This window comes from Ictalurus furcatus, chromosome 9, assembly GCF_023375685.1.
Source record: "Ictalurus furcatus strain D&B chromosome 9, Billie_1.0, whole genome shotgun sequence".
NCBI lineage: Eukaryota > Metazoa > Chordata > Actinopteri > Siluriformes > Ictaluridae > Ictalurus > Ictalurus furcatus.
The window spans coordinates 3,214,996-3,232,365 of NC_071263.1; the positions used below are offsets into that span (position 1 = coordinate 3,214,996).

Here is a 17,370-nt window from a genome sequence, read left to right on the forward strand (position 1 = left end):
TGTGAATTCTTGCTCTTTGTAGTGGAGTCGAATCATTTGAACTCATCTCATAAATAAGAGTCGACTCCCAAACGACTCTTTTATTTATTTATTTTCTTGTTGACTTGCACGAGGGACAAAAATAAACATATCCTATGATCATAATCATTCAGTTATAATCTTTAAAATAGCATTCAATTCCATCGCGTCAGAAATTATTCTCTTTGCTGTCATTTATTATTCTTTTTTTTATATAGATTAATCGACAAAATTATAGTAATATACATGCTGAATTATTTATCAGGTCATTTGCGTGTTAAAGGGAGGAACCGCCCACCATTACGTCATATCACATACGATTGAGTATATTTAAAAAGCGCAATAGAAAGGAAGTAAAGTCCGTATGCGCATGTTGACTGGGAAAACTTGGTCTTTTCTTTTTATTATATCTTGGATTTATATACTACATATCCAGCGACTCAGACGAGCGCACGCGCGCGCGCACACACACACACACACACACACACAGGAGAATTTCTGACACTCTGAAAAAGGTAAGGCTCACTTTATCATGATAAACTCTAGTAATAATAATAATAATAATAATAATAATAATAATAATAGTAATAATAGTAATATTTATATAAGTACAATGTGAATTTAACTCGTAGGATGAGTTCAGTTTCACGTTTAGTGATTACACTTGCCAGATATGTTAACAAACCAGTTTAAGTACACACTGCTTTGCTACATATAATTACATAATACACAAGTACATGTACTGTACATACAATGCATACTTAAGTAGAAGCAGGAAGTTAAAATTATGAATGATGAAATGAATAATAATTCCAGCTACTGAACTAAAATGTGTAAGAAAGTTCAGGTAATGTCTCTAAGTACGGAATCAAACTTCGTGTCGTGCTGTTATACAAAAACAATCAGAGTTACTGTTACCGCCCTGAGATTGAATGTTTTCATGTAACAGCATGTACAGAAGTGTTTAATTTCTCTTACACCACAGGAATTGTCCAACTTTTACAATTGTTTTATTTATTAACGTATGACAACGCACCTTCTCTCTGTTTATTGTTACATTTAATGTCATGGAACATCCGCAATGCAAGTTTGATCCGGTTATCTGTTACATACTCTGTCTTGGAGTTGAAAAAACAACAACAAAAAACAACGTAGCTGGCCACGGTTTATTCCTCTAAAGCGTAAACTCGTCTGTCCCGAACTTAAAGTTACAGCTTCACCTCTGACTGTTACAAAACGCTGACACTGGAGACTCCTTCCATAAACGTTCCATAAATCCACAACTAGACACGTTTTTTTTTAACCTGTATATGTAGCACGTCTGTTGTACACGTCCCTGTGAATGAGCTGTTACTATAGAAACGATAACGCATTAATATGAACCTCATAGAAAACTCTGAATATAACAGTGCTGTGGTAAAACACAGAATAATAAAGATGAGAGGTTTACAGGTTTTACAAAGAGCACCTTGTAAAGGTCTTCAGTGGCATTCCTTTTGGAGACGTGCTTATATTTAATGCATATTTATATATTTCAGAGTCATATTAAATGTGCAAACTGGGAGACGTGATTTCTTACTGAAAGGATTGAGAAAGGTGAAGCAGGAAGGAAATGGCAGAAGGAAGAAAAGAGAGACGGCACAGCGTAGAAAGACCATTTAACTGTAAGTTGTACAACTCAACATTAACATACACAACACGGACAAGTTGTCTTATTTATAGCTTTATAAACTAATCGTTAATGGTTAAGCATTAAAAACGAACAATTGTCACCATTCAGTCATGTTTCCTGCTTTGTAAACAAAAGGCATTTTGTCCATAAACATAGATGCTTACACTTCTTTGTGGCTGAAATCTGACTGATTTGTTGGAAAGGTTGCCAGGTACCAGGCTGAAAGTCGCTAAACTCTTCAGTACGACCCATGATATTGTGTGATGCTAATAGCTAATCTCATGAACTACAATTCTAATCCACATATGATTGGCCAGGTCCTGTATGTGTATGTAATTCTGCCATTAGACGTACCTTTGGACAGAATTCATTTCCAACTCTAATCCACTCCAGATGATCGGTCTAGAAATGCACACTCAGGCAAAACCTACATCGATGCAGAGTCAGTGCATGTCTTACCATGAATGGTAAAAGTGACTTTCATCGTTCTATCATGTAATTGAGGCTTTAAAAAAAAATCTCCCAACCAATCAGGTTGCAAGCTGGGACGTTTAAATTTTTGGGACGTTCACCAGTACGTGATGTGACATCCAACTTTAACTGCATGGAGTCTAGTCGCACAAGCAGCTCAAATTCTTTCGATTTTCTGCCTCCAAAGGTACAGAGAAGGCATACAACCTCCTCATTACCTGAATTACACCAACCTTTATTTCATCTAAGAGCAAGCGGGGCTAGTTAATTAGCCCATACTAGCTAGGACTGGTAAGAGCATTGTTTAACAGTGTAAAAAAACACTCCAGCCAGCAATTTCCTGTAATAAAAAGATGGGAAAAGCAGTAAACTAAAACTTTTTAAAAATAAATCTCATTAAATATTGGTCTTCTTTTTCTTTTAAAGTCTGTGAAACTGTCAAACATGACTCAAGCGTCCTCCTGACTGAAGAGCAGTTACAGTGTTCTATCTGTCTGGAAGTGTTCACTGACCCCGTCACCACTCCATGTGGACACAACTTCTGTAAGAGCTGCCTCACACAAAGCTGGGATACGAGTCAACACTGCTGCTGTCCGTTATGTAAAGAGAAATTCACCAAGAGACCTGAGCTCAAGATTAATACAACACTGAGAGAGGTTGCATATCACTTCAAGAATAAAACTGGTCTCAACAAATCTCAGGTTCTTTGTGACTTCTGCACTGGTGTGAAGGAGAAGGCCTTGAAATCCTGTCTGGATTGTGGTGTGACTCTCTGTTCATCTCATTTAGAGTCTCATAATCATGTTCCAAAATATAAGAAACACAAACTAATAAATGCAGTGGAGAACGTGGATAAATACATATGCCAGGAGCATGAGAGACCTCTGGAACTGTTCTGTAGAGACGATCAGACGTGTGTGTGTCGGTTCTGTACTGAAGGAAAACATAAGAATCATAATGTTATTCCTATAAAGAAGGTGAGTAGATCAGGTTTGTTGTTAGTGCATAAATTTTAATTCTACAAGAACTTTGAAGGCTAAGGTGTTCCAGTGTCCATTAACAATTTCACCATTTTAGCTATGGAAACAGTTTTCCTTCTCATTTTTCGAGGTGTACAGGAAAGCTAACATTAAAAATCTCAGAAGTTTTTTGACAATTAGATTTTTCTAAAACTTATATAAAGTTCAGGGTGCCGTTGCCACTGCCGGGCCCTTGAGCAAGACCCTCTGCTCCAGGGGGCCGTATAATTGCTGACCCTGCTCTCGGACCCCAACTTCCTGACAAGCTGGGATATGAGAAGGAAATAATTTAACTGTGCTGTAATGTATATGTGACAAATAAAGGCTTTCTCTTCTTATTATTATTATAATTAGCCAGTGAACAAAGCTGCCCCTTGTGGTGTAAACTGGTATAACATCTTAATTGTTAGCAGTTTGCAAGGTTTTTTTTACTCACGTAATGGAGGATTCATCAGGCTGATCCTTTTCGTTTTCTATTTATTTGATTGAACTATGATCAAATTTTCTTACAATAAAAAAAAAGTGGAGATTTGAAGATCGATATAAACAACGAAACAGCATTGAAAAGGATTTTTCTTTCTGTCTGTGCATAGAGTCAGCTGGGGAAAACACAGACGGAGCTGCAGCAGATGATCCAGGAGCGACTGAAGAAGATCCAGGAAATTAATCACTCAGTAGAGCTCAGCAAAGTGGGTCAAACATGATATATGAAATGATATCTGCATCATTCTGTACATTTTTACTTTTATTTTACATATTTCATGTCATAGACTTTAATACTTTTTTGGTAAATGTGAGATGTTCTTTCTTTAGAGAAACACAGAGAAAGAGAAATCAGACAGTATTGAAGTCTTCACTGCTCTGATTCGCTCCATTGAGAGGAGTCAGGCTGAGCTGCTGGAGGTGATGGAGGAGGAGCAGAAAGCAGCAGAGAAGCAGGCTGAAGGACTCATTAAAGAGCTGCAACAGGAAATCGATGAGCTAAAGAGGAGAGACACTGAGCTGGAGCAGCTCTCACACACTGACGATCATCTCCACCTCCTACAGGTCAGTGTTCCTCTCTCAATCACTCAACCACAATGCAGAACATCACAGAACATCAGCTGAGGGATTTCTCCTCTCTCCTGTTCTACTGTAGATTTATCCGTCACTGTGCATCGCTCCACACACCAAGAACTGGACTGAGATCAGGATTAAAACTGAACCGAGTGTGGAAGCTCTGAGGACGGCTCTGTCTCAGCTTCAGAAGACTCTGAATGAGAAACTCAGTGTAACTCTGAATGAGAAACTCAGTGTAACTCTGAATGAGAAACTGAAGGAAACAGGTGAGAAAGTTTTAATATTGTTTTTAGATGATGTCTTTTGTTTGAGGCTGTATAAAAAGTTTACCTATAGTTTTATTGGTGATTGAGTAATAAAAATTGTTTCATGTGATTCCAAGTTTACAATAAAGCTACATATAATCTAATAAATATGATGATGTGTTGTATTTAGTCTCCACAGAACTGAAGAGGATTCAGCAACATGCAGGTACACTGTAGTTTCTGTTTTTAATATTACACATGAGGATAAAACCCACAATGGGCCTTGATGTTATTGGAAAATTATCCATGACAGAGAGTGGTGTTGTCATGTCACAGCAAACCAATGACTACATTTCCCATCTTGCACTGCAGCCTACAAACATGGCCGCCATGGATTGCAATTCCCAGAACACTCGCTTTCATTCTAATCACGCACACCTGCATCCAATCTCACACACACATAAAAGAGACTCATTGAACACTAAGTCTTTGTGAAGTATTACGTGAGTTTTCAGTGCACCAAACCGTTTTTTATTGTGTTTTGTTTCATAGTTTTGATCCTGTTCTCCTCCTCGTCTCTTGATTCTGGCCTTGCCTAGTTTATGCTCGTTTGCTGATCACCTGACCTATTACCTGTTTATGACCACGCTATTGTCTCATGATTTGGATTTGTCTGCCTGCCTCTCTTTAATAAACCTCTTCTCTGCGTTAGCATCCATCCAAACCTCCCATACATTCAGTTACGTGACAGGTGTGATGTGACCCAACACGAAGAGGATTGCTGATACCACCCAGCAGTGGATTATTTTTCTATAACAGCATGTCCCGTAGTGTTTTATTCCTCTTATAAGCTCCTCTTATTTCCTCAACATTAAATGTAACTATAAACTGATAAAAAAAAAGTATGATGTGTTGTTCTTTATATATAAATTAGAAATGGTAATCATTGGCAAATTACTGTGGTGTATGTGGAACAAAACACTTCAAAATGTGCAGGTATAATTATTTAAATAATTATTGTGATATGCTGGACTTTTAACATTATCATTAATTATTATTATTTACCTGCATATCACATTCTGTGTGTTTCTCTCAGTGGATGTGACTCTGGATCCTGATACAGCTTATCCTCGTCTCATCCTGTCTGATGATGGAAAACAAGTGACGTGTGGAGACACAAAGCAGAATCTCCCAGACACCCCGAAAAGATTCACTAATTATTTGATAATCCTGGGAAATCAGGGTTTCTCTTCAGGGAGGTTTTACTATGAGGTGCAGGTCAGCAGGAAGACTGAGTGGAGTTTAGGAGTGGTCAGAGAGTCTGTTAACAGGAAGGGGAAAATTGAGACATTTAAACCTCAGAATGGATTCTGGACTGTGGTTCTGAGGAACGGGAATGAGTATACTGCTCGTGATGATCCCTGTATCTCCCTCTCCCTGAGAGAGAAACCCCAGAAGGTGGGCGTGTTTGTGGATTATGATGAGGGTCTGGTGTCCTTTTATGACGTTGAGGCCAGGTCTCATATCTACTCTTTCACTGGTCAGTCTTTCACTGAGAAACTCTATCCATACTTCTGTCCTTGTCATACCAATGGAGGTAAAAACTCAGCACCACTGATCATCTCTCGTGTGTTAAACACTGAATAAATTTCTCACATTTTCAGTTCACTAATGCATAAAGTGCAACAAGCAACACTAATGAATAAGCTAAAAATAGAATAGGATATTTGGTTTTTCATACATCTACCGCTTACTCCTTTTCAGGGTCACGGGGAACCTGGAGCCTATCCCAGGAAGCATTGGGCACAAGGCGGGGTATATTTGGTTTTATAAGTTATAATTATTTTGTGTTTAACATTTTGTTTGTGTATTTCAGTTATTGTATTTTACAGTAAGAATGTTTGTGATGTACAACATGTTCACTAAAATAGAGGTGTGTATCAGGGCTAAGATCCATAGGGACCCAACAAAAAATGTTGCAAGACTGGGTAGTCATATATGAAGCTTTCAGGTTCCTCGTTTCACATTCAAACCAACTAATTTTATTGATAATAAAAGCAGAAGTGGATGGGATTGGTTAGAATTCCATCAAGAATGGGGGGTTTGATCAGAATTCCTTTGAGAGCAAGCAAGATTTGTCAGAATTCCTTCTGGAAGTGGAAAGGATTGGTCATAATGCCTTCTGAAGCAGGTGGAATTGGTCATTATACCTTCAGAAGCAGGTGGGATTGGTCATAATTCTGTCACAAGTGGAGGCATTTGACAGAATTCCTTTGAGAGCAAGTGAATTTGGTCGGAATTCCCCCAGAAGCAGATGAGGTTGTCAGAATTCCTCTGAGAGCACGCAGGATTCATCAGAATTCATTCAGGAGTGGGCAGGATCAGTCCAAATTCCCTCGGGAGCAGGTGGGATTGGTCAAAATTCTTTTGAGAGCGAGCGAGATTGGTCAGAAGTCTTTCAGGAGTGGGCCGGGTTGGTTAGAATCTTTTCGGGAGCTGGTGATATTGGTCAGAATTCCTTCAGAAGCATGTGGGATTGGTCAGAATTCTTTCACAATTTTTTTGGGCGCGAGCAGGATTGGTCAGTATTTCTGTGAGAGAGGGCAGGAATAGTCAGAATTCCTTCAGGAGCAGATGGAAATGTTTGGGGAGCAAATAGGATTGGTCATTATTGGATTCCGTCAGGAGAGGGCAGTAGTGGGATTTAAAAAAAAAAACGGTCTATTGCACACTTCTACTCTAAATTTCCACCTAAATAAATGCATACATTGAAAAAAAAACTAATGTGTTGGAGTTTGTTTAGATTAAATCTTTATAATAATATAACTTGAGCATGAGTTTTGTGATTTAGTGTTACTGTTTATCATTTGCTCATGAAATGGAGATCAACCACAATGTAAACTAAAATATAACCTCAGTTATGCTTTTGAAAAACTTATTGGGCAGAAATGATGAGCTAAAAAGTCATTTTCTATGACAAAGTTTATTCCAGATTATTACCCTCCTGACTGCCTCAGATTTCATCAATACTCAACTAGCAGGATCCCCAAACTGAAGAGCACCAGAGGGATATTTTTTTTTATACCCAAGCAGCACTCTATGCAAATTGCTTTTGACTAATATATCCTCATGTTTCCCAGTGTACAGAACCACATCTTCCTCTGATGCTGTTTACTCAATTTGGTGTAATAAAACCACATCCTGCCAGAAATTCTGAACTATAAAACAAGATTAAATGAAGTACACACCTTTACTGTTCTTCTCAGATCCACTGGATATGCTGTAGGGCTACAACTAATGATTATTTTCATAATCCATTAGTTGGCCGATTATTTTTTCGATTAATTAGTGGTGGTGGGGGGGGGGGGGGGGGGTTCAGGTTAGTAAATAACTAATGTGTTCCATTTGAGATAATATTACCTTTCTAAAATTCATACACTAGACCAGTGGTTCTCAACCTTTTGTGAGCTCTGGACCCCTCGCAGTCATTTCTATATATATGCTTTATTTTATTAATATTTAACACCAATAATACTAACATTAAAATTGAATCAAAACATTTCAAGATTTTATTTTTTATATTTTATTGTTGGTGTGACATTTAATTTGACTCTCTGAATTATCCTTTATTTTATCCATCAATGCAACACTTGAACTTGTCTACCACTCAATTTTTTTTTTAATTATCATTTCATTTGTAAATAATTAAAAAAAAAAAAATCCATCAATGAATGAGTCAGCTCAGCTAATGTGATATTTGCAAATAACCAAATTGATTAATTTTAAAACATCTCATTTGAATATGTTTTGATACATTTAACAAAATATTATATATAATACATATATTATTTAAACATTTTATAAACTTTCCTAAGGACCCCCTGCAATTACACCACTGACCAAGGGGTCTGCGGACCCTAGAGTAGTGCATAGTGTAAGTGCATAGTTTAAATGTATAGTACGTCATTTGGGACACAACTTTAGTATTTACTCTCCGATGCGTGTTTTCGGAACAGAGGTAATGTAATGAGTAAATGTGCCACACAAAGACCAATTAATCGATAATGAGATTCATTGACAACAGTTTTCTAATCAATTATTATTGATTTTATCAATTATTTGTTGCAGCTCTAATCCGCAGTAATTACATCCAGCATTTGTTTTTCAAAGAAGTCTTTTTGGTTGATGTGAGCTTTACTGATCTAGTTTCACTCTCACTCATGCTTTGTGATGTCACTACTCGCTCAGAGAAAGGCGGTTCCGCATATTAACACAGAAAAGCTCTAGTTGATCAATTTAGTAAATCTGTATGAACTAATGACTATTATTAATGAAACTCTTGCTATTTTAACCAGGTGTATACAAACTGAACAATAATAAAATTGAAAGTAAAGAATACAAGCCTTGAAATATACATTCTGTCTACAAACATTGTTGGTTGGTTAACTTTTATACCTCACAGAATGCCTTTTAAGGAAATGGGGGCGGGGCTTTGTAGTACTAAGCAGCTCTTGGTGTCTCCAAATAAAACTTCTGCTTTTGTACTTTTGATTCAGCAGGACACACACACACACACACACACACACACACACACACACACTGTATGCATGTACCATTCAAGGGGTTAAACACTGTTGCTACACAAGTTGGATATATGGACACTGAGCACATGCTAGCTAATAAGAGAGACTAATTATTTAACCAGCTGGAGTGTTAATTCCATTATATGGACTGAATAATGGCACAGCCCCAGAGAAAACAACAAAGATAAGAATTTACCTCAGATGTGTTAGTAAATTGCTAAATTTATACGTTACATCAACAGCAAACCCAGCTTCAATAGTTGAAAACACCAAGATCGTGTCACAATTCAAGTATTTGTAACTCTCTACAACATTTAGACTTGGACGAGTGAGTTGTTGATATTGTGATTATAATTATTTGACTTTGCATATGAAATGTTCTCATAAAAATGGAAACAAGTTCACTAAACACAAAACAAGTGCTGTATTTACACTGTAACACCAGGAACAGGGTTATATGGTGAAGAAAATAAATGATTTTAACTCGCTATCAACATTTATTTTATGACAATTTTAACAATTATTTGACAAAATGACCATACAGTGTAGCCGAGTTCATTATAGACTAAACATATTTGACGGTATAAATATAAACTTTAATTTTAAAAAATGGAGCAATTTTTAAAAAGCAACTCCATAGAACAGGGGTGTCCAATTTTATCCATAAAGGATTGGCATCGCTGCAGGTTTTCAGTCCAACTGAGGAGGAGCCACATCTGATTCCAGCTGTATCAATCGAATATCAGATGTGGTTCCTGATTGGTTGGAATTAAAACCTGCAGCCACACTGGTCCTGTACGGATTAGAATGGACACCCATGTAATATGATTACACGTAAAAACATTTTTTTACTCAGGTTTTACTCAGGTTTATCTGGATTCTTTTTAGGAGCTAGACTTTTATATAGCAGGCACTTTTTATCTAAAGTGGGACAGAAACTAATCCGAGCACTGAGCTTGGTCTTGCTAATCAGATACCATTTACGCCATACATTCACGTACTAACAAAAAATATTATGTATACTTCAGCTCATTTTATTCTTTCAGCTCTCTGTGACCTTTTCCTTTTATGGAAACTGTATGTGATTTGCACTTTACTGAAAGTTCAGTTTGGCCTATGAAAAACATTTACACAACTTTACTTAAAAATTCACAAAGGAAACCCATTGTTTTTTATTCTGGCCATTTCATACATTAATGAATTGATGATGTGAGAATTTATTCAGTTTTTATCATATGAGATTTAAAACATTACCTCCATCAGTTTCAAAAAGATCTGAAATATGGGGCCCTAAATGAGGCCCATTGTCTTTTATTCTGGTAATTGTATATAATTGACTGAATTTATTCAGTCTTTGATACACGAGAGATGATCAGTGGTGCTGAGTTTTTACCTCCATCATTATTAGAAAGGCAGAAGTATGGATACAGTTTCTCAGTGAAAGACTGACCAGTGAAAGTGTAGATATGAGACCTGGCGTCAACATCATAAAAGGAGACCAGACCCTCATCATAATTCACAAACACGCCCACCTTCTGGGGTTTCTCTCTCAGGGAGAGGGAGATACCAGGATCATCACAAGCAGTATACTTATTCCCCTTCCTCAGAATCACGGTCCAGAATCCATCCTGAGGTTTAAGTGCAATTTTCCCCTTCCTGTTAACAGACTCTCTGACCACTCCTAAATCCCACTTAGTCTTCCTGCTGACCTGCACCTCATAGTAAAACCTCCCTGAGGAGAAACCCTGATTTCCCAGGACCATTGGATAATAAGTGAATCTTTTCGAGGTGTCTGGGAGATTCTGCTTTGTGTCTCCATGCGTCACTTGTTTTCCATCATCAGACAGGATGAGATAAGGAGAAGCTGTATCAGGATCCAGAGTCACATCCACTGAGAGAAACACACAGTATGTGATGAGTATGCAGATAAATAATAATAATTAATAATCTAGTATATCACAATAATTATCATTTTATAAGCAGGTCTGTGGAATATTTAAATATATGTATTGGGCATAAAAAATGGAAATGTGTGCTTGGGTAAAGAGTTTTACATTTCATAAGTACGTGATAGATTTATCAGCTAAAGAAATGCAGTACCAACTTCCCAATATAGAAAATTATATGGAAGATTATGCTTAGTGCATTAGTGCATGGAGGTAATAGGAAGGTGTACTAAAGATACTAATTAAATAATGGGGAGAACTTTAAAATATATATTTTTAAATAATATATATGTGATATTAGGAAACAGAAACTGCAGTGTACCTGCATACTGCTGAATCCTCTTCAGTTCTGTGGAGACTAATTACAACACAACAAGACATTTATTATTTTAAATATGCTTTCAATGTAAACTTGGAATTAGAAAGCTACAACAAAGCTACAAAAATCATTAACACAAATTTACTTTCATTCATCGATTAATAAACCAAGAAACTAATCAATAACTTTTCATACTGTCTCTAACAAAATAATTCCCTTGTTACAGACTTCTCAGTTTCTCACCTTTTTCCTTCAGCTTCTCATTCAGAGTTACACTGAGTTTCTCATTCAGAGTTACACTTAGTTTCTCATTCAGAGTCTTCTGAAGCTGAGACAGAGTCGTCCTCAGAGCTTCCACACTCGGTTCAGTTTTAATCCTGATCTCAGTCCAGTTCTTGGTGTGTGGAGCGATGCACAGTGACGGATAAATCTACAGTAGAACAGGAGAGAGGAGAAATCCCTCAGCTGATGTTCTGTGATGTTCTGCATTGTGGTTGAGTGATTGAGAGAGGAACACTGACCTGTAGGAGGTGGAGATGATCGTCAGTGTGTGAGAGCTGCTCCAGCTCAGTGTCTCTCCTCTTTAGCTCATCGACTTCCTGTTGCAGCTCTTTAATGAGTCCTTCAGCCTGCTTCTCTGCTGCTTTCTGCTTCCTCTCCATCACCTCCAGCAGCTCAGCCTGACTCCTCTCAATGGAGCGAATCAGAGCGGTGAAGACTTCAATACTGTCTGATTTCTCCTTCTCTGTGTTTCTCTAAAGAAGGAAGAACATTTCACTTTCATCAACTAACAGTGAAGATGTGCACTTCCTTAAATTCTACAAAACTAAACAAAGTACAAAATGCAGCAGATATGAACTACATCATGTTTGACCCACTTTGCTGAGCTCTACTGAGTGATTAATCTCCTGGATCTTCTTCAGTCGCTCCTGGATCATCTGCTGCAGCTCCGTGTGTGTTTTCCCCAGCTGACTCTGTGCACAGAAATCAAAAACACAACCGTTTATCTTCTAAATTTGAATTCATTTGCATTCTTCATAAGAATATTTAACACTGATGTTGGTGTCTCACCTTCCTCTGTCCACTCTCCTCCTCTAATGGAATAACGTTGTGATTCTTGTGGTCTGTCACAGTACAGACCCGACACACACATTTCTGTTCGTCTCTACAGAACATCTCCAGAGGTCTCTCATGCTCCTGGCAAATGTATTTCTCCAGGTTCTCCACTGCATTTATTACTTTGTGTTTCTTATATTTTTGAACATTATTATGAAGATCTAAATGAGATGAACAGAGAGTCACACCACAATCCAGACAGGATTTCAAGGCCTCCTGCTTCACACCAGTGCAGAAGTCACAAAGAATCTGAGACTTATCTGAGACTGTTTTCTTCCTGAAGTGATCTGCAACTTCTCTCAGTGTTATATTAATCTTGATTTCAGGTCTCTTGGTGAATTTCTCTTCGCAATATGGACAATAATAATGTTGACGCGTATCCCAGCTTTGTGTGAGGCAGCTGTTGCAGAAGCTGTGTCCACATGGAGTGGTGACGGGATCAGTGAACACTTCCAGACAGATAGAACACTGTAACTGCTCTTCAGTCAGGAGGCTGCTGGATTCACCTGCAACTGGTGGATAGATTAAGAAAAATAATTCTAAAAATTATACTATAAAATATGTTTTAAAAATAACAACCCCAAAACAAGAAAGTATTAATTTATATTATTTTATAAAAGAAATATTGAGTAACCTTTTTCCTCCTAGTCACACATCATTCACACAAAGTGTTGGAGCTCAAATGTGTTTTATAGGTTAAGGAAAATTTGATCTTGATCATATTTGTTTGACAAAAGTCTCTTCTACAAAATATGAGGTGTGTATTAGAAGTGTACATCAGGACTGGGATCCTGTGAGGTCCAACACAAAGTCATGGGAGCAGGCAGATTTTACGTTTCTGCAGGTGGAAGCAGGAGGTCAGATATGAACCTTGTAAGAATGACCATGTCTTTAACATAGAAACGCACTGGACATGGTGGGTTCTTGTGCAGAACTGCGTGACTCATTTACCATGTTCATTCATTCATCTTCACTATCTAGTATCTTTATCCTGTTCAGAGTCCCTATGGTTTAAATGACTATTTACTTATATTGTGAGAAATAGAACGAACTTCAAGTTCATTAGGAAATATCATGGGCATGTACAAAGATAAATAACTACAAGAGAGGTTAGGTTTGGCCAAATGGAGCAGGAAGGATTCCTTCAGGAGCAGGCAGGAGTGGGATTATAAAAAAGATACATCTCTAGTACAAGACACCATCCCATCAGAGCACAGTGGTTTCTTCTTAACCATGTTTCTGAGAACCATTTAATTTAATAAGCAGAAATCTACTTTAACTAGCTTGAAGTGAATTGAAGTCTTTAAGGTTCATCTGGGATTCACATTAGGTTTTCTGAAGTCATCACTGATTTAGAAACTGATATATAGTTAAATTCACATCTGTTCAAGTATAAACTGTGTAACTTACAGTCAGTAGCTGTATGCATGCTCTTCCTTCTGCCTTGTCTTAGTTGTGAAGATAAAGAATCAGCCATGTCCTCTTTCCTTCTCCTTTTTAACCCTTCCAGAAACAAATCAATATTCAGTTCACACACTGACACACATTATATGGTTAAAAAAATAAATCACAGCCATTTACTGAGCATTCTCACAGCTCTCAGTCAGTAACTGTAGTTTATAGTTTCTTACTTCCTGGTTTTAGTAGGAATGTTTGCACCTCACCCAGTAACATTCTTGTAACAGACACAAGAACACTTTTAAATGTTTCATTAATCTTAACTATCAAGTTTGTTTATTGAGCATGAAATTTAATTTCTCACTTTTTCCCACTTGGTACAGAAATACGTCTTTATCTGACACCGCTACTCAGATCGGTTTAATAAACCAATAACCCAAAATCCTGGCCCAAATTCTGAACTATTAATAAAAATATTAAATAAATACACACCTTTACTCCTCTCTTTATCAAAACTCATCTTGTTTATTCTCTTCTCTGATCCACTCGATCCGGAGTAATTAAATTCAGCATTTGTTTTAAAAAGACATCTTCCTGGTCTATGTGAGCTTTCAGACGGGTCTGGTTTCACTTTCAGTTATACACTAGTAGGCGGAGACTCATTTTAACACCCGAGAACCCCAGGTGCATGAATAACCTGCGTCATGTTGGCCCCCACCCAACGCAAAACGTCGGCAAAGTAGTCTCAATCGTTTGTGCTCCGTTTGTGCCGATAAAAGCTTTGTTTGTGCTGCTTCCGTTTTTAAAATATTAGACATTGAATTATGGTGTACACACACACACACACACACACACACACACACACACGGCCTATGTATGTATAAACACAGAGCTACAGCAAACAGATTATGGTGTGTGTATTTATTTATGACAATGTTAATATTACTACTGTTATTCACATAACAACATGTACAGTAACAAGTAAAAACACTCACCTTGGAGTTCGTGTTACATTTCACACATCGGGTGTAGGTTTGGTCTCAATATTGGTAGGGACACCCACCCTGGAAAAAAAAGGACTGTTTAATGTTGACAACCAACTGGTTTATTAAAATGTAACATCTATATTTACATTAAGATCTGCATTTACATTTAAATACAAATTAAACAAAGCAACAGATCAAAGACTAAAAGAAAGTAAACTATGAAATTACTTGTTAACGGAAAAGTGAAAAAAAACAAAAAAAATGTTTTGCATCCAACATCAACAATCTTCATGAGAGTCCTTGGTGTCTATTTAAACAATCCAAACAGATGCCTACGTCGGTCATTGACAGGTACAAACTGTTGGCAAATATATTTAAGATATACTTGGTCAAGGGCTTCTTGATGTCCATGGCATACAGCTTTGTGGCGGCTAAAGCTACCTGTGTCATTCTTCCAATTATTGAAACCCTTTGTGCATAAGGCAGGGTCATTCTTTTTTCCAAAGTGGTCTTTTTTATGGTGTATGATTTGACACACTCAAAACAAAGAACCTTTTCAGTGTTGGACTGTAGTGAAGCCATGAATACTGACTGTACCAGTTCGCCTGAAACCGTCAAATCTTGATTGGAAGTTGCTGTACTTCGATGGTTTGGATCAGGCTGGTATGGCTTATTCCCCATGTCCATGACACTGCTACACTGACGTGCTTCAGGATCGTCCTCACTCACACTGACTGTCTCCCAAAGAGAAAACTAAACTTAACCTGGTCTGTAACAACATTTGCAAATTATTCTTTTGCATCCTGTGTTATAATAACTTGCAACTAAGTTAACATTAAAATAGGTAGACTATGGTACTTACAATAAATGTAAATTGGTCATTTACAATTAATCCGTAATAGCATATGAAGAGTTCATTTGCAAAAACAGATATCCACCATTTTAATTCATTTTCATAAATCATTTTTTAAATTGTGCATTCCAGGTAATACAAATCAAGCTGCAATTGGGTTGTTTTGATTACATTTATTTTCACTTAATTAAAACAAACCAACTGCAGTTTGATTGATATTACCTGGAATGTGCAATAAAAAAACATGATTTTTACATATTCATAATGCATTGATGAAGATATAAACATATAGTTAAACTTTGGATCCCATTTATTTTTGAGGGAAATGTTAATATTCAATGAATAGGATCTTATGTTGTTTTGATGTAAGATTTTTTTTCAAAACAAACTCATGACCAATATGTTGACTTTCAAAGGTTATACTGTGTATTTGTTGAACATCCTAAAGACTGACTTTAATGCTGATGCCTCCCTACAGTTCTAAAATATATTTCATAATTAGGACCTCACCTGAAACCCTGAAGACACAGCTGTTTCATCCTGCTCTACTTCAGCCTGCTGCTGTGTTTCCTGCATACAAACTCATTCATTAAATGCTGACATTTTCATGGGATTTCTAGACTAAAATTCAACTCAACATAATTTCATATGTGCACCTATTTTATGTTCCAGCTAGCAACCTGACTGCTAGACTGCAGATGACAGAAGTCAGGGTTAGCTTGCTAGTTAACGCTAGCTAACACGGTTAACTAACATCAGGTGACATTACTTTCCGCAGTGCAAGGCTGGTGACGTTTGGTCGCTAACAGGTTTTCATTTTAAATCAATGTGGCTACTGGACAGTTAGTTTACTATCTATTAATTACGCTTTGGGTGGGGAAAAAGCTCCTGATGTCTCGTCGTTTTTTGGGTGGAATGATATCTACAAAGTACAAAACGTGTTGGCATGGGAAAAAATACTTTATGTATGCCGTGCCGTGCAGGCAATAGAGGAAAGGGATTAAAGTCATCAGAAAGACTAAATTTTCACCCATGCTTGAGGTATGAACTGACAGCCTTGATAACTTAGTTACCATTGTCAACCGATCAGCCCTCGCCTCCGGGTCTGTACTCTACACTGGCAGTTTGATATTTGCATGTAAGGTGAGCCTTCAGATAGCTCCTCCCTGTCAGCCAATCAAATGCTAGCATGCCTAAATCCTGGAGCTTCTGTGAGAGAATGCTATGGTTACATAGTTACATGACTCCAAAGATAATGCGAACGAGTTCACACAAATATTGGTAGGGACAATTCTGCCCTCCCAAAATATAAAAGTCTAGCTCCTAAAAGGAATCCAGATAAACCTGCATAAAAAAAAAACGTTTTAACGTGTAATCACAGGGTACAGAACTGTAGGGAGGCATCAGCATTAAAGTCAGTCTTTAGGATGTTCAGCAAATATACAGTATAACCTTTGAAAGTCAACATATTGGTCATGAGTTTTTTATTAAACATAGGCCTATATGAAGAGTTCATTTACAAAAACAGATATCTCCATTCTTATGAATATTTAAAAATCTAGTTTTTTTTTATCGCGCATTCCAGGGAATATCAATCAAACTGCAGTTGGTTTGTTTTAATTAAGTGAAAATAAATGTAATCAAAACAACCCAATTGCAGCTTGATTTGTATTACCTGGAATGCA

General features: G+C 37.2%; 2 protein-coding genes across 2 annotated transcripts; one reads left to right on the forward strand and one right to left on the reverse strand.

Moving 5' to 3' along the window:
* Window positions 1-355: 355 nt before the first annotated feature.
* Window positions 356-7,583, forward strand: LOC128612304 (E3 ubiquitin-protein ligase TRIM39). The gene is made up of 8 exons (XM_053632338.1): window positions 356-533; window positions 1,557-1,682; window positions 2,588-3,138; window positions 3,774-3,869; window positions 3,994-4,227; window positions 4,319-4,505; window positions 4,675-4,710; window positions 5,581-7,583. The coding sequence occupies exons 2-8, from the start codon at window positions 1,631-1,633 to the stop codon at window positions 6,129-6,131; spliced, it is 1,707 nt and encodes a 568-aa protein (XP_053488313.1). The 5' UTR covers window positions 356-533; window positions 1,557-1,630; the 3' UTR covers window positions 6,132-7,583.
* A 636-nt stretch (window positions 7,584-8,219) lies between these two features.
* Window positions 8,220-16,452, reverse strand: LOC128613029 (E3 ubiquitin-protein ligase TRIM39-like). Its single transcript, XM_053633564.1, has 8 exons — window positions 14,339-16,452; window positions 13,859-13,951; window positions 12,404-12,960; window positions 12,211-12,306; window positions 11,854-12,087; window positions 11,576-11,762; window positions 11,336-11,371; window positions 8,220-10,958 (listed from the first exon to the last, which is right to left on the reverse strand). The coding sequence occupies exons 1-8, from the start codon at window positions 14,364-14,366 to the stop codon at window positions 10,411-10,413; spliced, it is 1,779 nt and encodes a 592-aa protein (XP_053489539.1). The 5' UTR covers window positions 14,367-16,452; the 3' UTR covers window positions 8,220-10,410.
* Between the last annotated feature and the right edge of the window lie 918 nt (window positions 16,453-17,370).